Here is a 23,441-nt window from a genome sequence, read left to right as displayed (position 1 = left end):
TGCCCGTATCTTCATTTTGGCCTAGAGAAACCCATTTCAGACTTCTGACCTTCAGAATGTGAAGACAGTAAAGTGTTGTTTTAATCAGTTAGGTTTATGGTAATTTGTTAAAGCAGCTATAGTAAACTAATAAACACACAACACAGGAGGAAGGGGGAAGCTGTCCAAGATAGTTCCCATGAAGTTTTCAAATTCAAGACTTCAGATAGTTCTGGATTGAGGGTATCCCTATTACACCTGGCAGAACAAAACTGTCTGGGAATATGCCTTCAATATAGTCTATCAAGGGTATTCCCCTTAAAGTGGACACAGATATCAAAGATGAGAAGTTAAGATAGGCTCACAATCAAAATTAATAGAACACGTAAGGAAATAACTCACCATAAGAGGCAGTATACATACACATGTATACACATATACTCGAGTGCACACACATTAAGGCCTCCAAAGAATGTTAAACCAAAAGAGAATGGTAATTCAGAAGACAGGTAAGAAAAGAAACCAAACATAAGACATGAATAAAAAGTACAAAATAATGGTGGTTTGTTTGAATCCAAATATATCAATAACTACATTAAGTGTAAATGCAATAAATGCCTGAGTTAAAAGAAATATCACACTGGTTTGGTTTTATTTTTTTTAACTCAGTATGCTTAGAAGAAACAAATCTTTAAAAACAGGAAAAGCTGAAATAAAATAATGAAAAGATAATTCTAAAGTTAATATGTAGTATATTAATATTGAGCCCAAATAAACTATAATAAAGGATTCCTAGAGGTAGAGAGTTTTCTATTCCATAATAATGATGTATTTTATAAAAATTATTTTCAGATGACTTTAAATACTCAATGAAGGTTTTAAAATTTATACTATGTGCTTTTCAAAGAAAACAACCTAAAAGCATTGGAGAAGCTGTTTACATGCCAGGCTGGGTGGGGGGACAACTTGAGAAAAATGAACACATGCAAACACACATAAAACTGTAGATGCCTAGAAAGGAAACCAGCTAAAAGGAAAAAAAGAAAACACTAAAAATAGGCTTATAACAGCAATTCTTCCTGCCTCTACTTGGATTTTCAATTATTTCAGAGCTAAAACTGAGAACTAAAATGTGTACAATTCATTTCCAACAGAGAGGATTATTTTAGAAATAAGCTCTGCCATAATTAAATATACTTATTTATGTCTTAGTTCTCAAGTACCACTTTCAGTTCAGAATCCAAAGATTTTAAAAAGGAAGTGATCTTAATGACAAAATACAGCAAAATAAATTATTCCCGATTGGTGAAGAAAATATTCCTATGACAGTTAATTCTGATGGTCTCTTACAAAACATTTTTAAGGATGTTATGCTTTGACATACATATGCCAGATTTTTTTTACAATTTCTTCTATCTTTAAATACTATTATGGATTCACAGTCCCAAAACTAAAAAAAAAAACAACAATAGGAAGACTTAAAATGTAAACAATAAGTTCTTTTTTAAAAAATTATGACAGTGGGGGTAGTTTTTAAATAAGAAGCTATTGCATCCAAAAAAAGAATCACCTCTTAGCACCTGAATCTAATCGTGAGGAAACATCAAACATACCCATAATGACATTCTAGAAATTGAATAATTTTCAAAAGTATCAAGGTCAGGTAAAGTCAAAGAAAGACTAAGGAATTGTTCCAGACTGAAGAAGGCTAAGGAGGAGACATGATAACTAAATGTTTCTGAACTGGATTCTTCTACAAAGCTATTGAAACAACTGGAAAACTTAAATAGAAGTTGAGAATTAGATGGCTGCAATATATTATTGTTAATCAACTGATTTTGATGATTGTGTTGTGGTTATACAGAATGTATTTGTATCTAAAATATATTCTCCAAAGAATTCCAGGGTGATGGGTGCATCATAGCAGCGAGTAATTCTCAAAAGTTGCAAATAAAAAGTTCTTTGTCCTGTACTTGTAACTTTTCTGTTTCAAATTGTTCCCCCCAAAATGTCTTAAGTCATCTTTACTACTTAGTCATAAAAATAAAAACAGATTTCTCAAGTTCACTGATTCAGAGATATTTAGTGATCAGTGTTCCATTAATTTATGGAGGAACACAACCAGACATGATTTCTCTAAAAAGAGAATACAGTGATTTGGTTTTTCTTTTTTCAATCAACTGAAATTAAAAGCGTATGGTCCCATTCTAAACTGTGACAAATTCTCTGCATCATGTTCCTCTACAGAAAATCTGACTTATTTCCCCTTTTATTTGTTGAGTAAATAGACACATACATACTAGGCACTAAGAATATGGCAACGATCATAAAAGATCTCTATGCAAGGCAAATACTGAACAATAGGACAAATAACTATACAATTCTAGTAATAAATGCTACAAAGGGAAGCCATAGGATGCTATAAAAACAGCCAACAAAGAACCCTAATAATATGTACACAGGTGGAAAGCAGAAATAAAGGACCATTAGGGGAAAACCACCCTTTAACAAAAATTAGGGTTAAGAGCTCAAGGATGACTAAGAGTTAGCCAGGTGAAACAGGTCTGTAACAATACATGCCAGGATACCAACACGGCAGAGAGCATTTATTATCCCTGCAACTTATAAAGTCCAAGAAGAGTTAGTAGTAAGGAATAAGGCAGAAAATGAAAGACAAGTGCCAGGCCTTTAAAGAGCCTTAAATGCCATTACAATGATTTTAAGACTTGTTTCCTTGTAGTCACTAGTTTTCAAACTTTGTTGTTCAATCCTAACTTGAAATGGACTCTTACATAGGATCTCAATATATAATATAAAAAAAAGTAGCACTGTACTTACATCCTGTGCTGATGGATAGGAAGAATTAATATTGTCAAAATGGCCATCCTGCCTAAAGCAATCTACAGATTCAATGCAATCCCCATCAAAATACCAACAGGATTCTTCAACGAACTGGAACAAATAGTTCTAAAATTCGTATGGAACCGCAAAAGACACCAAATAGCCAAAGCAATTCTGAGGTGGAGGAATTAAGCTGCGGGGATCTCGCTTCCCAACTTCAACCTCTACTACAAAGCCACAGTAATCAAGACAATTTGGTACTGGCACAAGAACAGACCCACAGACCAGTGGAACAGAACAGAGACTCCAGATTTTAACCCTAACATATACAGTCAATTAGTATACAATAAAAGAGCCATGGACATACAATAGGGAAATGACAGTCTCTTCAACAGCTGGTGTTGTCAAAACTGGACAGCTACATGTAAGAGAATGAAACTGGACCATTGTCTAACCCCATATACAAAAGTAAATTCAAAATGGATCAAAGACCTGAATGTAAGTCATGAAACCATAAAACTCTTAGAAAAAAACATAGGCAAAAATCTCTTGGACAAAAACATGAGGGACTTCTTCATGAACATATCCCTCCGGGCAAGGGAAACAAAAGCAAAGATGAACAAGTGAGACTATATCAAGCTAAAAAGCTTCTGTACAGCAAAGGACATCATCAATAGAACAAAAAGGCATCCTCCAGTATAGGGGAATATATTTATAAATGACATATCAAATAATGGATTGACATCCAAAATACATAAAGAGCTCATGCACCTCAACAAGCAAAAAGCAAATAATCCAATTAAAAAATGGGCAGAGGATCTGAACAGACACTTCTCCAAAGAAGAAATTCAGATGGCCAACAGGCACATGAAAAGATGCTGCACATCGCTAACCATCAGAGAAATGCAAGTTAAAACCAATGAGATATCACCTCACACCAGTAAGGATCACTGCCATCCAAAAGACAAACAACAAATGTTGGCTAGGTTGTGGAGAAAGGGGAACCCTCCTACACTGCTGGGTGGGAATGTAAACTAGTTCAACCATTGTGGAAAGCGATATGGAGGTTCCTCAAAAAGCTCAAAATAGAAATTCCATTTGATCCAGGAATTCCACTTCTAGGAATTTACCCTAAGAATGCAGGGGCCCAGTTTGAAAAAGACATATTCACCCCTATGTTTATCGCAGCACTATTTACAATAGCCAAGAAATGGAAGCAACCTAAGTGTCCATCAGTGGATGAATGGATAAAGAAGAAGTGGTACATATACACAATGGAATATTATTCAGCTGTAAGAAGAAAACAAATCCTACCATTTGTAACAACATGGATGGAGCTAGAGGGTATTATGCTCAGTGAAATAAGCCAGGCAGAAAAAGACAAGTATCAAATGACTTCACTCATATGTGAAGTATAAGAACAAAGAAAAAAACTGAAGAAACAAAACAGCAGCAGACTCACTGAACCCAAGAACTGACTAACCATTACCAAAGGAAAGGGACAGGGGAGGATGGGTGGGAAGGAAGGGACAAGGGGAAAAGGGGGCATTTGGATTAGCATACATAATGTAGGGGTGTGGGGGGCATGGGGAATGCAGTACAACACAGAGAAGACAAGTAGTGATTCTATAGCATCTTACTTCACTGATGGACAGTGACTGTAATGGGGTATTTGGTGGGGACTTGATTATGGGAGGAGTCTAGTAACCACAATGTCGCTCATGTAATTTTAGATTTAACGATACCAAAAGAAAAAAAAAAAAAAAGAAACACCCTATACAACTTTAGTAGTGGAAATTAGAGATACTTTGAATGAAGGGAAAGATTATCATAAAAAGACCTAATATTGTAAAATGTCAACTTTTTACTAAAATTAATCTATAAAGCTATTTTTCAAATACAAAAAAAATGGGGGATAGGACTGGGTGTATCCCACACGGATCATAGTTTAAATAATCTAGTCCACTGATTAGTATTAAGTAAACATAAAATATTTAAGACATCTGATGGCAAAACAGCCTGAGAGACAAAGATTCATGTATTTTTTTAAATAAAAAACTGAACGTGAATATACACACACATATATAATTTGATGATACAAATGTCAACTACTATATATATTTCAATGATACAAATCATATACTAGCCAATGTATGTATTCTAATGATACAAATCACACATTCACACAGTTTTTATTTATTTAATTATTTTTAATAATGGGAAGGTAAGGTAAGTGAAGGAGAGAGGATCAAAGCTATACCAGAAATCTTCAAGGTTTAGTCCCTGGACTCCCCCAAACAATTCATGCTTTGAAGTATGTTCTTATATTCAGAGAAGAATCTGTATTCTGTATTAGTACACCTTTACTGTAACTTGTTCTATAAATTTACCTTGTTAATAATAACCATAACTAAAGCAAGAATACTTCATTTATCTGAATAAAATGTATCCTTCCTCCAAAAACAGGTGTGGAAACTTGCCCTGAATCATTTGATTGCTGGGCCTTATTATTTTCAAGAAAAATGGGAAAGTTAGCAACTGGTTAGGTCATATCAGTCTTAAAATAACGAAGTTGAAGATTAAAAATACCATTTCCTAGTAGGACCTTGGCAACTTAAGGAATTTTTCATGTTTTACTCATGATTTTAAGGACATTATATAATTTTATAATATTCTCTTTAAAATACAGTTTTAATCCATATAATGAAGATGAAAAGAACCAATCTCATCTAAAGATTTACACAAATATAAAGTCATACCACACTCAGAACTGATTTGTGTATGTATTAATCTCCTCATGGTGTAACAAGTTACTATAAACTTGGTGGCTTAAAACAGAAATTTATTCTGTTACAATTCTGAGGGCCCAGAAATTCAAACTGAGGTTTACAAGACTAAACCAAGATGCTTTTGTCATATACAGTAATATTCACATTTCCAGGGATTAGGTCTTGGATATCTTTGGGGGCATTACTCAGCATATATGGTTTATCTTAGAAATATTAGATATGTATATAAATCCATTAGAATATTAAATAGGGCAGTTAAAATATTTCCCTCATGGCATACCAGCAAATCAAGTGAGTGCTACCAAATGCTCCTAGCCGGTGGGTACTAACTCAACACAGCATGCTTTCTAATTCTAAATGGCACTCAACAACCTGCATTACATCCTCTTGCCATTATTTCAAGTTTTGATAAACGCCTTATGTCTGTAATAGCCGACAAAAAAATATAAAAGCAATAGTGTTAAAGTGATATACCTGCTGCATTGGTTTGATAGGGCTGTGTATTTTTTATTAAAATATCATTGATATACAATTTTATGAAGGTTTCACATGAGCAACACTGTGGTTACTACATTCACCCATATTATCAAGTCCCCCCAACAGACCCCATTTCAGTCACTGTCCATCAATGTAGTAAAATGCTGTAGTCACTATTTGTCTTCTCTGTTCTATACTGTCTTCCCCATGACCCCCAAAACACACCATGTGTACAAATCATAATATCCCTCAATCCCCTTCTCCCTCCCACCCCACCCACCCTCCACCATTCCTCCCCTTTCATAACCACTAATTCCTTCTTAGAGTCTGTGAGTCTGCTGCTGTTTCGTTCCTTTAGTTTTGCTTGTTATACTCCACAAATGAGTGAAATCATTTGGTACTTGTTTTTCTCTGCCTGGCTTATTTCACTGAGCATAATTCCCTCTACCTCCATCCATGTTGTTGCAAATGGTAGGATTTGTTTTCTTCTTATGGCTGAACAATATTCCATTGTGTATATGTACCACGTCTTCTTTATTCATTCATCTACTGATGGATGCTTAGGTTGCTTCCATATCTTGACTATTGTAAATGGTGCTGCAATAAACATAGGGGGTGCATATATCTTTTTGAATCTGAGATCTTGTTTTCTTTGGGTAAATTCCTAGGAGTGGATTTCCTGGGTCAAATGGTGTTTCTATTTTTAGTTTTTTGAGTAACCTCCATACTGCTTTCCACAATGGTTGAACTAATTTACATTCCCACAAACAGTGTAAGAGGATTCCCCTTTCTCTGCATCCTCACCAGCATCTGTTGTTTCTAGGGCTGTGTATTTTTAAGGGCATGACATATTAAGCTTTTGATTTCAGAGGTATCTATTCCAAAGACCGATCTCAAAGATTGGGTCTACTGTCAGCTGTATTACATAGCTACTAGCAAAACAACCAGATAAGGACCCAGGTTGCTCCCAATCATGAAATTCCCCTTTTAGAAAGCTCTAGGTAACTTAGATAACTGGCTGCTTGAGTGACCCCACTTTTCCTTATTTTTTTCTACACCCTAATTTCTGCTCTTATGCTTTAAATTCACCAATAAGGACTGACCCAGCAAAACCCTAGGCTCTCTGCTCTTAGACCCTAATAAAGGCAGAGTTACTGGTCCACACTCTCTCCCTTTTTCTCTGTCTTCCAGCTTTTGGTGTGGCCCTCATGTAGCCCTTTGGCAATCTATGTACACTCCATGCTATGTACTCATTTTTGTGAGTAACAAATCTTATTCTTTAAAATTCCCTTTGAAGTTCCCTGATGGTTTTGCAGAGGTTTCCCCTAAATCCTAAGAACCACAGGCCTAGTCCAGTAACAACATTGGCCCAAGTAATTGAGGGAATGTCTGTGGGGCTCCTGTGAGTAAATTCAGGCCAGGTGAGTGCAGGAGGCACTCCGCCAAGGACATCACAATAGGCTTCCGTAAGAGTATACAGATTGGGTCGTTTAAAGAAACAAATTTTATTTTCTCATGATGTTGAAGGCTAAGAAGTCCAAGATCAAGGTGCCAGCAGGGTTGGCTTCTTCTGAGAAACTCTCTCCTTAGCTTCTAAAAAGCTCTCTTCTCTCTGTGTCTTCTTCACATGGTCTTCTTTGTATGTGTGTCCATTTATTTTCCTCTTATAAGGACACCAATAATATTGGATTAGGGCCCATCTGGTGATCTCACTCTAACTTAATTACTTCTTGAAAGACCCTATCTCCAAATATAGTCACACTTCATGGCACTGGATGTTAGGACTTCAACATATAAATTCTGGAGTAACACAACTCAATCCATTACATGTGCCAAAGAAAAGTGGATACTTAATCTTAAAACTCATGAAATATCCTTAAGAAACTGGTTGAAGAAACCTAAAATAAATATCAACATGCCATCAAGGATTAGCAGAAGTCCCTTGACACTATGGATAAGAACACCAAAAATATCAATAAAGCCAGTAAGGATAGACCAAGAATTGTACAACAAGGGCCAGAAGAAACTGTATGTGTTTGTATTTTCCAAATACAAAGAAACTTGAATTTTCCAAACAAATTTGGAAAAAAATTTTTAAATGGAAGCATGATGGCCAGTGCACAATATTGGGAATGCATACTTTAGAAACTAAACTAATAACTCCATAACACAATGGTTCTCCAACTACCATCCAAAGACCCACAGGTTCCCCCAGATCCTGTCTTTTCTATGTATCTGTGTGAACCAGACTTTCTTCATATATTTCAACAAAAACAAATCACACAGACTAAATGGAAAAACAGGTATGAGACTCCAGCTCATCTTTCATTAAAGACATTAAAAACATTTTCAGAAATGTAAAACAGTGCCACTGTTCTCACAAATTTTTGTTTATGTTAATAGTTATTTTTCAATGTAATTTGTATTAACATGCAATGGATTATTTTACTGTTAAGTGGGTTAATTAAATATTTTCTCATTTATCAGCTTTAATTTCTGATATGATTAATATTGGAAGATCTGCCCACAAAGACGAAAACCCTTTAGATCCTTAATAATTTAAGATGTTAAGGGAGCCTGAGAACAAGACATCTGAGAACCCAGAGTATTGATTCGGTTAGAATGTCCATTGCAGAAACCCATTCTATCTCCCAGTGCATATTCTAACTAGCTTTGCCTAGCTATACAAGCCTAGTTATACAAACCTAGTTCACCATGATAAATGAGGTAATTTGTCAATAGAACATTAAAGCCTAAGCATTTATGCACCTAATAACATTGCTTCAAATTAAAACATAAAATAAAAAATGTTGAGAAAGCAAAGAGAAAGAGACTAGTCCTAAAATATAGCTGGAGATTACAACATACTTTCCTCAATAATTAACAGCGCAAGTAGACAGAAAATCAGTAAGGATTCAGAAGTATTGAAAAATACTACCAACTTGACCTAATGAGATTTATAGAACATTCCACCCAGCTACAACAAAATACACATTCTTCTCAAATGCTCACAAAACATTTACCAAGATAGACTATATTCTGGGTGACAAAACAATTTCTAATAAATTTGAAAGGCCAGTTTAACACTGAAATATAGACATTGAAAGAATACTTTCTGATTACATAATTATATTAGAAATGAACAGAGGACAGAACCTTTGAAAATCTCAAAATGTGCGGTAACATTCCAAATAGCCCCTGGCCTAGGGAAGACTAGAAAAGCAGAATTTGAGTGAAAATAAAGCACAAGATATCCAATTTATAAGATAGAGATAACACTATTTCAAGAGAAATTTACAGACCTACAATACACCTATATTAGAAAAGAAAAAGGCTCTCAATGACCTCAGCTTTTACCTTAAGTGAAAATAAGGGTAGATTAAGCCCAAGGTTAAATTAATCCCAAAATAAATATGCACCTAAAAGCCTTCCTAGTGAGAAAAATACCAGGTCCAGGTGGCTTCATCAGTGAATTCTACCAAACATTTAAAGGAGAACAAGTATCAATTCTACACACACTTTTCCACAAAATTGAAGAGGAAGGAATACTGTCCAACATATTCTTTAAGACCAACATTACAGTGATATGAAAAACCAGATAAAGACCAATGGCAGTACAATACTTACACACCAGGCATTCTAAGGAGCATAGAAGCAAAAGTTCTTTAAAAAATATAGCTAATTAAGTCTAACAATCAATGAAATGGACAATATATCATCACAGTTAAGTGGAGTTTATCCTATGAAAACAAGGCTGGCTTAACGTTTTTTAAAAAATGCAATTCACCACATTAACAAACCCAAAGAATTTATGATGTCACCAAACACAGAAAGAGCATGACAAAATCCATTCCTGACAAGAACTCTCAGCAAATCAGCAAGCACCTTAAGGGAACTTGCTAAACCTCATAAAGTATATTTCTGGAAAACTTACAGGATATAATCATACATAGTGGTAAAAAAACTGAATGCTTCCTACTAAGATAGTGAGATGACAACAATATCTAATTTATAACTACTCCTACTCAATAGTGTTTTGAAGCTTCAAACTAGTACACTAAGGGAAATACAGAAAAAGGCAAACATAAAAGGAAAGCAAAACTATTTACAGACAATAAGATCTTCTATGTAGAACATCCGATGGAATCCATACAATAAGTACTCTATTAAGTGACTTTAACAAGGATACAAAATAAGTACATTATATTTCTGTACAGACAAAAATGATCAAGATGAGATTATAAATATAATATCATTTACAATAGCATCAAAAATTTGATAAACTTTGGAATAAATCTGAAAAATGATGTGTAAGTCTTAAATACTGACATCTACAGAAACCACATGAAACTATGCTAAACAGCAATAATCACTAGGGAAGTGGAAATTAATACCACAATAAGATACTACTTCACACCTATTAGAATGGTTAACATTAAAGAGACTGACCACAGCAACTGTTGGTAAGAATGTGAAACAACTAGAACCCTCATATAGTGCTTGGTAGGAAGGTAAAATGATGCCATCTTTTTGGAAAAGGATTTGGCTATAAATTTGGTTGTATAAGTAAACAGGCATCTAATGTGACCTATCTATTCTACTCAGAAGTATTTAATTTATTCAAGAAAAAAAATAACATATGAAGATTAGTGCACAAATGTTCATAGTAGTTCTATTTCTAATAGGCAAAATCTGAAAATAATCTGATGCTTATCAACATGTGAAAGGTTACACAAAATGTGACCAATGTAGCAGTACTCAACAATAAAAAGTGAACTATTTTTACATATAACATGGATGAATCTCAAAATAATTATGGTGAGTAAAAGAAGCCAGACAAAAAAAATAGTATATACCATATGATTCCATTTATATAAAAGTTTAGAAAATGTAAACAAATCCATACTGAAGAAAGCCTAAGGACAGGGATGGAAAGGAGGGGATAACAAAGGAGTATTAAGAAATCTGGGGGTTTGTTCATTATCATGAATATGTTGATGGTCTCATGGGTAATATGTGTATCAAAATTTATAAAACTGCTTTAATTATGTGCAATTTATTTTACCTCAAAAAAGTTCTTAAAAAAAAGACCAGAATAAATGATGGTTGTACAACATGAATAACCATGAACAACAATACTTAAAAATAGTAAACTCTGACACAAAAAAGAAGAGGTTTACTGAACTCAAAGGTAACAGACAGTACGAATATGAGTAAAGAATCCCTATTTCCAGGCTATCTACTTTTTGTCATGTTGACTGTTCAATATATGATAATTTAAAGCCTTTTACAAGCTGTTACCTGTGAGATATGATTGATGGAAGACTCCATTCTCCGGAGCTGAGAGGCTTGGATATCCAGCAGTTGGAGAACATTGTTGGCCAATGCATTTATTTGATAAGCAACACTAGCTAGGGACTGGGTTGTGTAGGCTTTGGTCTCTTCTAAAGCTTTTCTCTTGTCTGTAGCCTGAAATAAGAATAAAAACAACCAATTTAGGTTAACATTCATTAAATATATATTTTATAGAAAGGCAGGCAGAGTTAAAATTGCATTTTCTAACAGAGAAACCTAATGAAATAAAAAAGAAAACTTCATCAGACCACTCTGGTGACAGTTATCAGGACACTGGTGAAACCATGACAGAAATCCCCATATGCCAAGTGGGAACTACTTCCTCCTAAGTAGCCCAACGATTGATGTCCAGTAAAGGAGCTACCAATCAACTGTCATCAGAGGCATACAGTAATGGTTGGTTCTAAGTCACCTAAGTCATCTCTCAACCACCAATTTATCACATTATATCTTTAAAATCTTATGTCAGCCACAAGCTCCCAATCCACTGTTGAGAGTTTAACTAAATTACTCCATAATATTGCTGCCCTGGCATTGGTTTTGCACAGCTCGGTGGCTGGCAGAGGCCTTGAACTGACACCAGTTTATTCCCTTAGTACATGCCTTATATAACAGCCTTCTGGGTCACAAACAAATGTTAAGACCCTATCATGACTCCCCCAGTGAATATTTTGATAGTCTCTCCTGCCTCCCAACTCCTTCCCCTTTTGGGCCCCTTAGAAAAGACCCCCTTGGAACTTATCAAAACCCTATTCTTTTTGGTTTGAGTTAATCAATTCAGCCTTAACCTGGGAACCCCAAAGCATTCCACTTGGGGACCCTAACGAAGTCACGTGCCCCAGGTCTTGCTGCTTACTCTCTGCCTGGACCCTGCATTAAACTCCTTGTACATCCCCTGGAGGCATGCTGTGTACCTCCTCCAGGACTTGTGAGTAACAAACTTCTTTATTTCATTTTCCCTTGTCATCTCTTGTTGAACCTTGGCTCACCATACAATGACACCCATTGTTACTTAACAAATGTTAGTTTGAGCACCCCCCGCCAAAAAATCACAATATCCACTAACAATGAAATAGGCTAAATCCACTCCACCTTTCTCATGTTTACATTAATCACCATCTGATACCAACCTTCCTGTTATCCATTATAGCCAAGCCTCTCATTACAACAGAAACTGTAAAACCTTATCAACCAAATTTCTATACATAACTCAGTCAGGTGGTGAGAAAAGTTCTGAGACAAAGTTGCAAAGTTAAAAAAATAAGTGATAAACTCTGCTTAAAGGGGGTGGGGGGGCAGATGGGCCAGCAACTTGGATCACAAAGGGTAAATATCATTAACATATGATCTAATGAAGAAAAGGGCCAAGAATTGGTAGAAGAAAATAGAATAGATATCTGACAGTTCACAAAAAAAGCAATGAAACCACTCTTAACCATTTGAAAAGACCTTCACTATAGAAAAGAAATGCAAATGCAAACTAATAATACATATAGTTCTCATCTATCCATCTGGCAAATACCCAAAAGTCTAACATGGTACTTTACAAAGTTATGGAGAAAAAAACTCTGATACACTGTTGGTGATATCAAGCAAAACTATACGTGGATTTATTTTTAGTCCCAGTAATTTCACCTATAGGAATCTCAAAGAATCAATGGCAAAAATATATATGCAGTTATTCATTATGACACTATTTGTAATAATAAAAGACTGGAAAGAACCCATATAACCATCAATCAGGAACTGGTTAAATAAGCAATGGGATCTTCAAACAATGGAGTAATAAGGAATACTGTTGTAATAAGGAATATTGAGGAATGTCGCTATTACCTCTGTACCATGACCTCCAGAACACTAAGGTGAGAAAACAACATGGGAAAAAATATTTAATATAATACTACTATTAATTACATATGGGGGGAAGGGCTAAGTATATTGGAGGGATTATGGATAGAATTCTTTAAACATACCTTATTTTGTACAATTTGTTTTGGGAACTATGCAAATAATTTACACAATTATGAAACAAAATTAAATTTTATAAAGGAATTTCCAAAAATTTTATACAAAAATCGATCAAATGAGCCTGTGCATCCAATTAGCTGCTTAACAAGAGGTAATATTCTAAAAGTGACTTCCACACACAATTTGATTCCATATTCAATTGAATAATGAAGTTAAAAAACCTGTAGTTCTGGATTTAAACTAAAAGCATCAATTTGAACCTAATTCTTATTTTTTCTTATCATATCAATATCCTAGCTTTATCCAGTGAAAAGGCCTAAATGCAAACTATGGCAACTACGTATCATGACAGTATTGTGCACATGAAATTTGTTAAGAGTAGAAGTTAAATGTCCTCACCACAAAAAAAAAAAAGATAAATGGATGTGTTTACTACATGAGAGCAACTGTTTCACAACATATACATATACCAAATCATCATGACGTACATTTTAAATGTCTTACAATTTTACTTGTCAATTCCACCTTAATAAAGCTGGTAGGAAAAAAGAAAAGGCATAAAAATAGTGTCGAGAACCATGAAGCACCAGTTATTATCCAGATTGTGACCACTAATACTGCTCTCCACTGCAAGAAACCTACACTCCTAGCTGGCTATAGATCTAGGACAGGAAATGGACAGAATGCACTTTTAACACATGTATCACAAAGCATGTGGAAGTCACCAAGGACTACTCTACAGTCTGCCAAAAGGACTCAGGAATCAACTGGACTAAACTGCCACAGGCCAAAGATGGCACAATATACATATCAATGAGGGTAGTAACTATAGGAATGAAATACATAAAATGGTTAAAGCTAAGAGTTCATAACAATACTAAAAAAATTAAAAACAAACCAAAGAAGTCATTGGCCAGTTTTGGAGGATGCCAGGGACCATCTCTTGGGGGTGGGTGCAGTGGGGTGTTAGCTTTATTAAAATAAGAAATACATACAATTTTAAAAATTTCCTTTCTGTCACTACGGTTTTGCTTTTTTCTAGAGTTTCATAGAAATGAAATCAAAAATATATAGGCTTCTATGCTGATGGACAGTGACTGTAATGGAGTATGTGGGGGGGGGGTTCTTGATAATAGGGGGAGTCTAGTAACCATAATGTTGTTCATGTAATTGTACATTAACGATACCAAAAAAAAAAAGTATATAGTCTTCTGTGTCTGGCTTCTTTCACTTAGTATATTGCTCTTGAAATTCATCCTTGTTATTGTGAAGTAGTATTCCACTGTATGGATTTACCACCATTTACTTATACACTTACCAGCTGGTGGACTTTTGGACCATTTCTAGTTTGGGGCTACTATGAATAAAGCTGCTATGAGTATTTGAGTCCAAGTCTTTGTGTGGATCAAAGTTTTCATTTCTCTTATACCTAGGTAAATACTAGGAGTAGAACTGCTAAATCTATGGTAAGTGTATGTTTAACAGTATAAGTAACTGCCAAACTATTTGCAAGAATAGCAGCACTATTTGGCATTCCCACAAGTTCTAGTTTCTCCATATTCTTGATAACATTTGGTATGGCCAGTCTTTTTAATTTCAACTATCCTAGTAGTTACATAGCTAGTTTTAATTTCCATTTCCCTATCAAATCATAATGTTGAGCATCTTTTCAAGTGTTTATTATGTATCATCCATTTTTTTATAGTGGTCAATTATTTTGCCTATTTAACTAGGTTGTTTGCCTTACTGAGGGTTCCTTATATAATCTGAATACAAGTCTTCTGTCAAATTAGTTTCACAAAGTCAGACTTAGAAATTTTTTCTTTTACATCCCATGACAGTGTGCCCTATTTAAAATCTTTGCCAAACCCAAGGTCACTAAGATTTTTCTCCCATGTTTTTTCTTCTAGAAGTTTTTCTAATTTTTGCTCATACATTTAGATCTAGTCTAGTTCCTACTAACTTTTGCATATGGTGTGAGTTAGAGTAATGGTTAAAATTTTTTCTTGCATATAGATATACAATTATGCTAGCATCATCGGACTACCCCTCCTTGAATGAACTGTCTTGGTATTTTACTCAAAAAATCAATTAACTGCAAAGGTGTGGGTCTATTTCTGAGCTCTCTTTTGGGTTCCATTGATAAAATCTGTTAATCTGCATTTACTATTACACTGTATTGATTGCTCTAGCTTTAATAAGACTTGTGGTCAGGTACTAAAGTCCCCCAAACTTGTTTTCCAAAATTGTTTTGGATACACTAAGTATTTTACACTTTCATGTAAATTTTACAATCAGCTTATTAATTTCTACACAGGAGCCTGCTGAAATTTTGACTGGGATTGTACTGAATTTATAGATCATTTTGGAAAAGACTGCCATCTACTGAATCTTCCAATCTATGAACAGTTACTCTCTCCTATTACTTAGGTCTTCTTTAAATTCTCTCAAAGTTTTTTGCATTTGTGTACCACTTGCAGACTTATTAAACTTACTCTTTACCCACTTGTTAAACTTACCCTTATTTACTTCACACTTCTTGATGCAATCATGAAGGCTACTGTTTTTAAATTTTCATTTGTCAATCATTCATTCATTGCCAGCTTATAGAAACACAATTTAATATTAACCTTGTAACTCTGCAACACTGCTGAATTCACTTATTAGTTATAGTTACTTTTTTGTAGATAACCTTAGGATATTCTACATAGGCAATCATATTTTTGAATAAAGACAATTTCACTTCATACTTTCCAATCTGTATGTCTTCTGATTCTCCTTCTTAGAGCTCAACATATTGCACTGGCTAGACACTCTGATTCAATGCTGAATAGAAGTAGCTGTTCCCAACACTAGAGGGAAAACATTCAGTTTTCTATCATTGAAACATTGAATGTAGGTTCTTCTGCAGATGCCCTTTATGAGGCTGAGAAAGTACCTTCTTTCTCAATTTGTTTACCAAATAAGGCATATTCAACACTGAGTGAGATTTGGTTCTTTTTAGTCATCCATTGTATTCTAGAGTTTGATCTGCCTGTTTTTTTGTTTGTTTGTCTTCAGTGTAAGGTTGAACACTTTTTTTTCTTTCACAAAAATAAGAGACTGCAAGCTTTGCACTAAAATATGTTCTCCCTTCCTCAACGCTCATAGAATTATTTCCCAGCTTCCCTAATTTCATGATCATATAACTAAATAATGTCAATGGAGTAATATCAGAAATGGGTGCCACTTCCAGGCCTAAACACAGTAACTTCCCATGCATGTTTCAATGCAATGGTTAAAGTAAAATGTGGTCTTACCCAAACAATAAAGTTATGTTTAACAGAAAGTATTTTACACTGCTCCCATTTTAAGTTTAAATTTAGAATTAAAAAAAAATTTTTTTAATTCATTTTCTCATGCAAACTAGCCACATTTTAAAGTACCCAATAGCCTTATTTGGATTGTGACTACCTCACTGGAGAGAACAGTTCTAATCACAGTTAATTTCTTCTATAGATCATGGATTTTTAAATTAAATCTGCACAAGAATCATTGCTGTCACTTATTCCAGGTTTTAAGTTTAGTATACAATTGTTAGTCTCCCTCATTCTTTGATGCTTTTATTGAGTAATTACCAGGCAGCCTCACTATGTTCCAAGGATCATATAAAATGGATTATAAACTACAGGACAAACAGCCAGCATTTCTCCAGTAAGTTAAAAGAGACATTCTTATCAAAGTCCTCCCTGCAAAGTCTACGTATTCTTAACTAATCACTCTAAAAGTTGACATGTAATGTGAAACCCATTTGCCATCCCTGTATTATGCCATCGATGAAGTCTACTTAAAAATAAACAGATTTCCCTTCAAAAGAGAAAGTTATTTAAAAGAGCTAAGATTAGAATAAACAATGTAGCCAAGCACTAAACAGGAAATTCTTTGGATAACTGATTTTATGAACAGCCCATACAAAAAACTAACTCTCTTCTTGCTTTATCCACCTATGGAAACCAAGCTTTACTGAGTCAGGATCTGCTTGCTGGAGTAAAGAATCTTTCCAGGTAATATCTACTCGTGTAAGTCCTTTCCTTCCTTCAAGAAGACTACACAAGCAATCTCTTCTTTTTTACAGCCTAAAGTAGAAATTACTAGCTATAAGCAATCTCCCTCAAGCTTACATATTTACCTTTAACCACATTTCCTCTCCATAGAAGCTACAGTTATCACCACAGGAAAAATCTTCCTCCTTCTCTTAATTCCATGCAAATACTTGAACTAAAAGAGAAAGAACACCTTATCATGACTGCTTTAAAAGAAGTCATGCAATAGGGGGGAATATAGTAACCATGATGCTGCTCATGTGAAACCTGAGCATAAGACTGTATATCAATGATACCTTAATAATAACAAAAAAAGGACTTCCCTTCAAGAAATTTATTTAGTTAAAAAAAAAAAAAAGTAATGCATTATAAATGAAAAAAATACTATGTGGTGTTTAAGTTTTTAGAAAATACAAGTGAAGAATGAAAAAAGTATATCATGGTCCTACCATTCAAACAGACCATGTTAACATTTCAGTGTTTTTTTTTCAAGCCTCTCCAGTACATGTATGTATACAAGAATGAAAGAACTGACATAATACCCTACAGTTACATATCCTGCTTTATTCATATAATTATGCACCAAAAGCATTTCCCCATGTACTGTTCTTCCCTAGCATCTTCTTAAAAAAATAACTTTCAATAACTTCATGATTATGGTAGTAAACTGTTAGTTGCCTACTCTCCTCATTTTAATCCCTCTGATATTAGGGCATCAGTGCATTAATCCTGTTTAAAAAAAAAACATAAACAAATGAAACAACTTCAAATCCAACTTCCTCTAAATGACCAAAAAAGAGACATCATTTAGGCGTTTAAGGAATTCAGCAGAACACATGTATAGTTAATTAATGTACCTCCTACTGCTCTCCTGATTAGTAGTCTAATACATGAAAGTAGAAAAAATAATACAACCCTTTACCTATCCTTCAACTTTAACAAGTATCATATTTAATTTTATAAATTCACATTTGGTATTTACAATGCTTGCAAAGTTCTGTACCTGAAAAACACTAAAGTTTCACCTTCATAAGATTGTGTATCAGTGATACTTAAAAAAAGAGATTAACGTTAAGAAAAAAATTTAAATACAAGGAATTTCTATGGAGCAAAGGGCAAAATAAAGACCTACAAATTCACAGAAAAAAGATAAAGTTTCACTTATTTTTTCCATGAATTCAGAATCCTTTCCTTAGAAAACATCTTAAAAATACCCATTTCAATATAGATATTTTTATATCATATGAAATGCCAAACCACAACACTGTTCATTTTGCTCTAACTCTACATTAAATCTGTTTTCCTCAAACACTAGCACTGTTTTGTTTTTGTAAGAAAGATTTAAAAAACTTATAATAAAAGTACTTATCCATTTTACAAGTTTAATGAAACTAATTCTTTTCTTCCAACTCTTCACTCTAACATTTTGTGCAATATAATTAAGTTTTAAACACCAACCTACAAGCTAATTTTAAGAATATCATTTCTAAGTAAGGGCCCTTCTTTATTGAAAGATACCCTAAAATAGAAAGCAGAGTCTATACCTAGCATATGCCCTACAGTACTGACTTGTCTAAAAACAGTTGAGAATAATAGCTTGACTTGAATTAAAATGTCCTCTTTCTTACTCACTTCAAACATTTCCTTAAAGTCTATCAAGAAGACCTGAAAATAACTGCTTTTTTGAGGAACAATAATCTCTGTCCTAATTGCAAATGGTTTAATGACCCTGCTTAGGTAACAAAATAGGGGTCTCATGCATTTAAAAAGTTTTGTCATTTTTACCTTTCCTGCCATTCTTTCTAGAAACGCCACATCATATCTTTTTAATAACTTTGAACTTACCTCTAATCCAAATCTTCCAGAAACTTTTCCAAAGTCAGTATTTTTCCAGAGTATTTTAAATGATTAGATAAGGTTTTTCCAATTATGTAATGAAAGCAACTTCATAAAAATGCATTAAAAAAGTCAGCTAAATCTAAAAACCACATTTCAATGACTCCAATAAACCAGTTACCATTAGAAGCACCATTTCTGTTTCACTTAGAAAAAACCTGCTAGCTCTAATTAAACTTTAAGAATTTTGCATTTATAGAAAACACTATTTTCATATTTATATAGATGGTGAAATTTATACGTCACTCCTTTTTTTCCTCCCCTTCACTTATTTCATCCATTCCCACACCCACCTCGTCTGGGCAACTACCTGTCTGTTTTGTGACTATAGGCCTATTTTTGTTCATTCATTTGTTTTGTTTTTTATATTCCACATATAAAAAACTGTCTCTCCCTGTCTGACTTCACTTAACATAATACCCTCTGGAGGTCCACCAATGTTGTTGCAAATACAAAAACTTCATTATTTTTTATGGCTGAGTACTATTCCATCGTGTATATGTACCACCTCTCTTTTTATCCACTCATCTATCAATGGGCATTTTGGTTGCTTATCTATTTTGGCTATTGTAAATAATACTGTGATAAACATAGAAGTGCATATATCTTTAACGTCACTCTTAATCATAAACAGAATAAATACCTCCTAAAGAGTTCATAATCAAATTTATCCAACCAAAAAAACTTGGTATCTTTTGTTCTGTATGGTCTGATGCAAAGATTGTTCACAGCTGTAACAGATGTGTCCAGCTTCTTAAATCCAGAACACCTCCCCCAACCTGACATTTTTTCTTTAAAAACAGACATTATCTTAAAAAATCCAGGCCAGCTGTCTTACAGAATGTCCTACAATATGGACTTGTATGTTCGCTCATGTTTAGATTCAGATTAAACAGAGTAGCAAGAATAGTACATAGGTGATACTGTGAACTTCCCACTGTAGACAGTAACATCTTTCAAAATAAGGCTCCACCATTATTTCTATGACTTTCTTCCAAGCTCTGACACCATTTCTACAAACTTTGATAAGCTGGTGCTATCTTAGCATAAGTTGTCCAGAAAAAGAAATGTTTTTAAAGATAAAATTCAGAACTCCATTTTTTCCTCAAATCGTCCTTAAATGGCTTGTTGACAAGATGCAATAATCCAGTTAAGCTACAAGCCAAAACAATCAAGTTCACACAAGTGCAAACAGGAACTGCTACCTGGCTGACAGCTTAAGGACATCATATATTATGAAATGCGACCCAGGAGATTCAAGACGGCAGCATGACAGGTGACAAAGAGAACTCCTCCTAAAACCACAAATACTACAAAAATATAGTTAATACAACAATCCCTAAAACAGCAACAGGAAGGAAGGCTGAACCAGACTGCATACAGACCTCAGGAACAGAGCAGACCTCACGAAACAGGGTAACGTAGTACAAAAGCCTTAATCCAGCGGGACCGAAGCCATTCCCCAACCCCAGCTCACTGGTCGGAGAAAGAGAAACGGAGAGGGGACAGGGTGGAAGTCTGGGACTGCTGAACACCCAGCCCTGGAGGTCTGCTTTGCAAGCAGAAACCTACATTGTGTGGTGCTCTGGAGAGTGGGGAGCTGGGACAGGCGGAGTGGTTGAGAGACTGAGATTCTGGCCGTTTGTGGAGGAGGGGATCCACATCCCGCCGCTCTGGAACAGAGGAAAGATGGGTGGTCTGAGAGACTTCCTGGCACTGAGAGGGCTGCTGAAGGGACGGGGCTTGCACGGAACTTGCTGCGGCGGGAGAAGGGAGAGCTGGACAAGTTTGTCTGGGTACTCAGCCCAGCAGGTTGGGAACTTTGAGTAGCTTCAGGCACTCCATCCCCCTGGATGCCTACTAAGCTCCGAGCCCCGCCCCCTCCACTGTGACCTGCAGCCAGCCGAAGCTTCCTCCTGGCCTGACAGTACTGGCTCACAAACCGGCAATCACTGTGCTGGCGTTAGGCCAGCCAGAGGGAGGCCCAGCCTACAAAAGCTAGAGAAGCAAACCACAGAGGCTTACACCTGTGTGCTCAGCCAATTAGCTCCGATACTAGAGACAGGCACTGCATACGGGAATCAGGAAACAGACCTTTCCTCCCCCCAGGCACCAGTGCAGCTCCCCAAAGTCCCCCAACCTCACTCTAGGGGCTGTGCAGTTCCAGAGACTGGAGCTTCTGGGCACTAGAGGGCACCACATAGAAATATGAAACATAAAAAGAACCTGGTCCACACCAAAATCTCACAAACCCCAGAAAAAGGGCCAAATGAAACTGAACTCACCAATCTTCCTGAGAGTTCAAAATAAAAATCATAAACATGCTTATGAAGGTACAGAAAAATATTCAAGAACTCAGGAACGAATTTAAGACAGAGATTCAATCATTAAGAAATTTCAGAGAGAGATCGGAAGATGGCGGCGTGAGTACAGCAGTGGAAATCTCCTCCCAAAACCACATATATCTATGAAAATATAACAAAGACAACTCTTCCTAGAATAAAGACCAGAGAACACAGGACAATATCCAGACCACATCCGCACCTGAGAGAACCCAGTGCCTCGTAAAGGGGGTAAGATACAAGCCCCGGCCCGGCGGGAGTCGAGCGCCCATCCCCCCAACTCCAAGCGGGAGAAGAATAGGGAGAGCAGGAGGGAGACGGAACCCAGGACTGCCGAACACCCAGCCCCAGCCATCCAGACTAGAGTGCAGACACAGTGCGTGCGCAGGGGGCCCTGGATACTAGGAAAACAGGGCAGCAAGAACAGTGAGCGGGCACCGGAGGCCAGGCGCCGGAGGACATTAGAAAAGCAAGCGACAAATTTTTTATTTTTTATTTATTTATTTACTTTGCTGTTTTGTTTTGGTGAGGGCTTTTTGGAGGTCTTAAAGGGATCGGGACCCCAATACTAGGGAAACAGGGCAGCAAGAACAGTGAGCGGGCACCGGAGGCCTGGCGCTGGAGGACACCAGAAAAGCGAGTGACTATTTTTTTTCTTTTTTTCTTGCTGTTTTGTTTTGGCGAGCGCTTTTTCGAAGTCTTAAAGGGATAGGGACACCAATACTAGGGAAACAGGGCAGCAAGACTGGTGAGCAGATGCCTGAGGCTGGCGCTGGAGAATAAAGAAAAACGAGGGGCCACGTTTTTTTTTTGCTTTTGTTTTGGTTTTTTGTGTGTGTGGTCATTGTTTTGTTTCGGCGGGTGCTTTTTGGAAGTCTTAAAGGGGCAGGGCGGGACACTTAATACAGAGGTAGGGGATCTGGGGATCTCTGGGCACTCTAAACCCCTGAGCAGAAGGGAGCAGGGAGGACCCTTACCGAGATAAATAGCCTCCCAGCCGTTCCCCCTCCAACACGACTCCACCAGTTTGGAGCAGCTGCCCAAGCCAGGCCACGCCCACAGCAACAGCGGAGATTAACTCCATAGCAGCCGGGCAGGAAGCAGAAAACCGGCCTGCGCGCAGCTGCCCAGCACAAGCCACTAGAGGTCGCTGTTCTCCCAGGAGAGGAGGGCCACAAACCAACAAGAAGGGAAGTTCTTCCAGCCGTCACTCGTCCCAGCTCTGCAAACTATTCCTATCACCATGAAAAGGCAAAGCTACAGGCAGACAAAGATCACAGTGACAACACCAGAGAAGGAGACAGACGTAACCAATCTTCCTGAAAAGAATTCAAAATAAGAATCATAAACATACTGACAGACATGCAGAGAAATATGCAAGAGAAATGGGAAGAAGTCCGGAGGGACATCACAGATGCCAGAAAGGAGATCGCAGAAATGAAACAAACTCTGGAAGGGTTTATAAGCAGAATGGATAGGATGCAAGAGGCCATTGATGGAACTGAAACCAGAGAACAGGAACGCATAGAAGCTGACAGAGAGAGAGACAAAAGGATCTCCAGGAATGAAACAACATTAAGAGAACTGTGTGACCAATCCAAAAGGAACAATATCCGTATCATAGGGGTTCCAGAAGAAGAAGAGAGAGGAAAAGAGATGAAAAGTATCTTAGAAGAAATAATTGCTGAAAACTTCCCCAAACTGGGGGAAGA

General features: G+C 36.2%; 1 protein-coding gene across 10 annotated transcripts in view; it reads right to left on the bottom strand.

Moving 5' to 3' along the window:
- ABI1 (abl interactor 1) overlaps positions 1-23,441 on the bottom strand; it is a 151,931-nt gene that overhangs the window by 59,608 nt on the left and 68,882 nt on the right. For all 10 annotated transcript variants that reach the window (XM_057498311.1, XM_057498304.1, XM_057498312.1 and 7 more), the window contains exon 2: positions 11,388-11,555. In XM_057498311.1, the coding sequence (XP_057354294.1) occupies positions 11,388-11,555 (168 nt within the window). The remainder of the gene's footprint in view (positions 1-11,387; positions 11,556-23,441) is intronic.

The sequence above is a fragment of the Manis pentadactyla genome, chromosome 3, assembly GCF_030020395.1.
Source record: "Manis pentadactyla isolate mManPen7 chromosome 3, mManPen7.hap1, whole genome shotgun sequence".
NCBI classification, from domain to species: domain Eukaryota; kingdom Metazoa; phylum Chordata; class Mammalia; order Pholidota; family Manidae; genus Manis; species Manis pentadactyla.
Note: the sequence above shows the minus strand (reverse complement) of the source record. Positions and strands in the feature narration are given on the sequence as shown.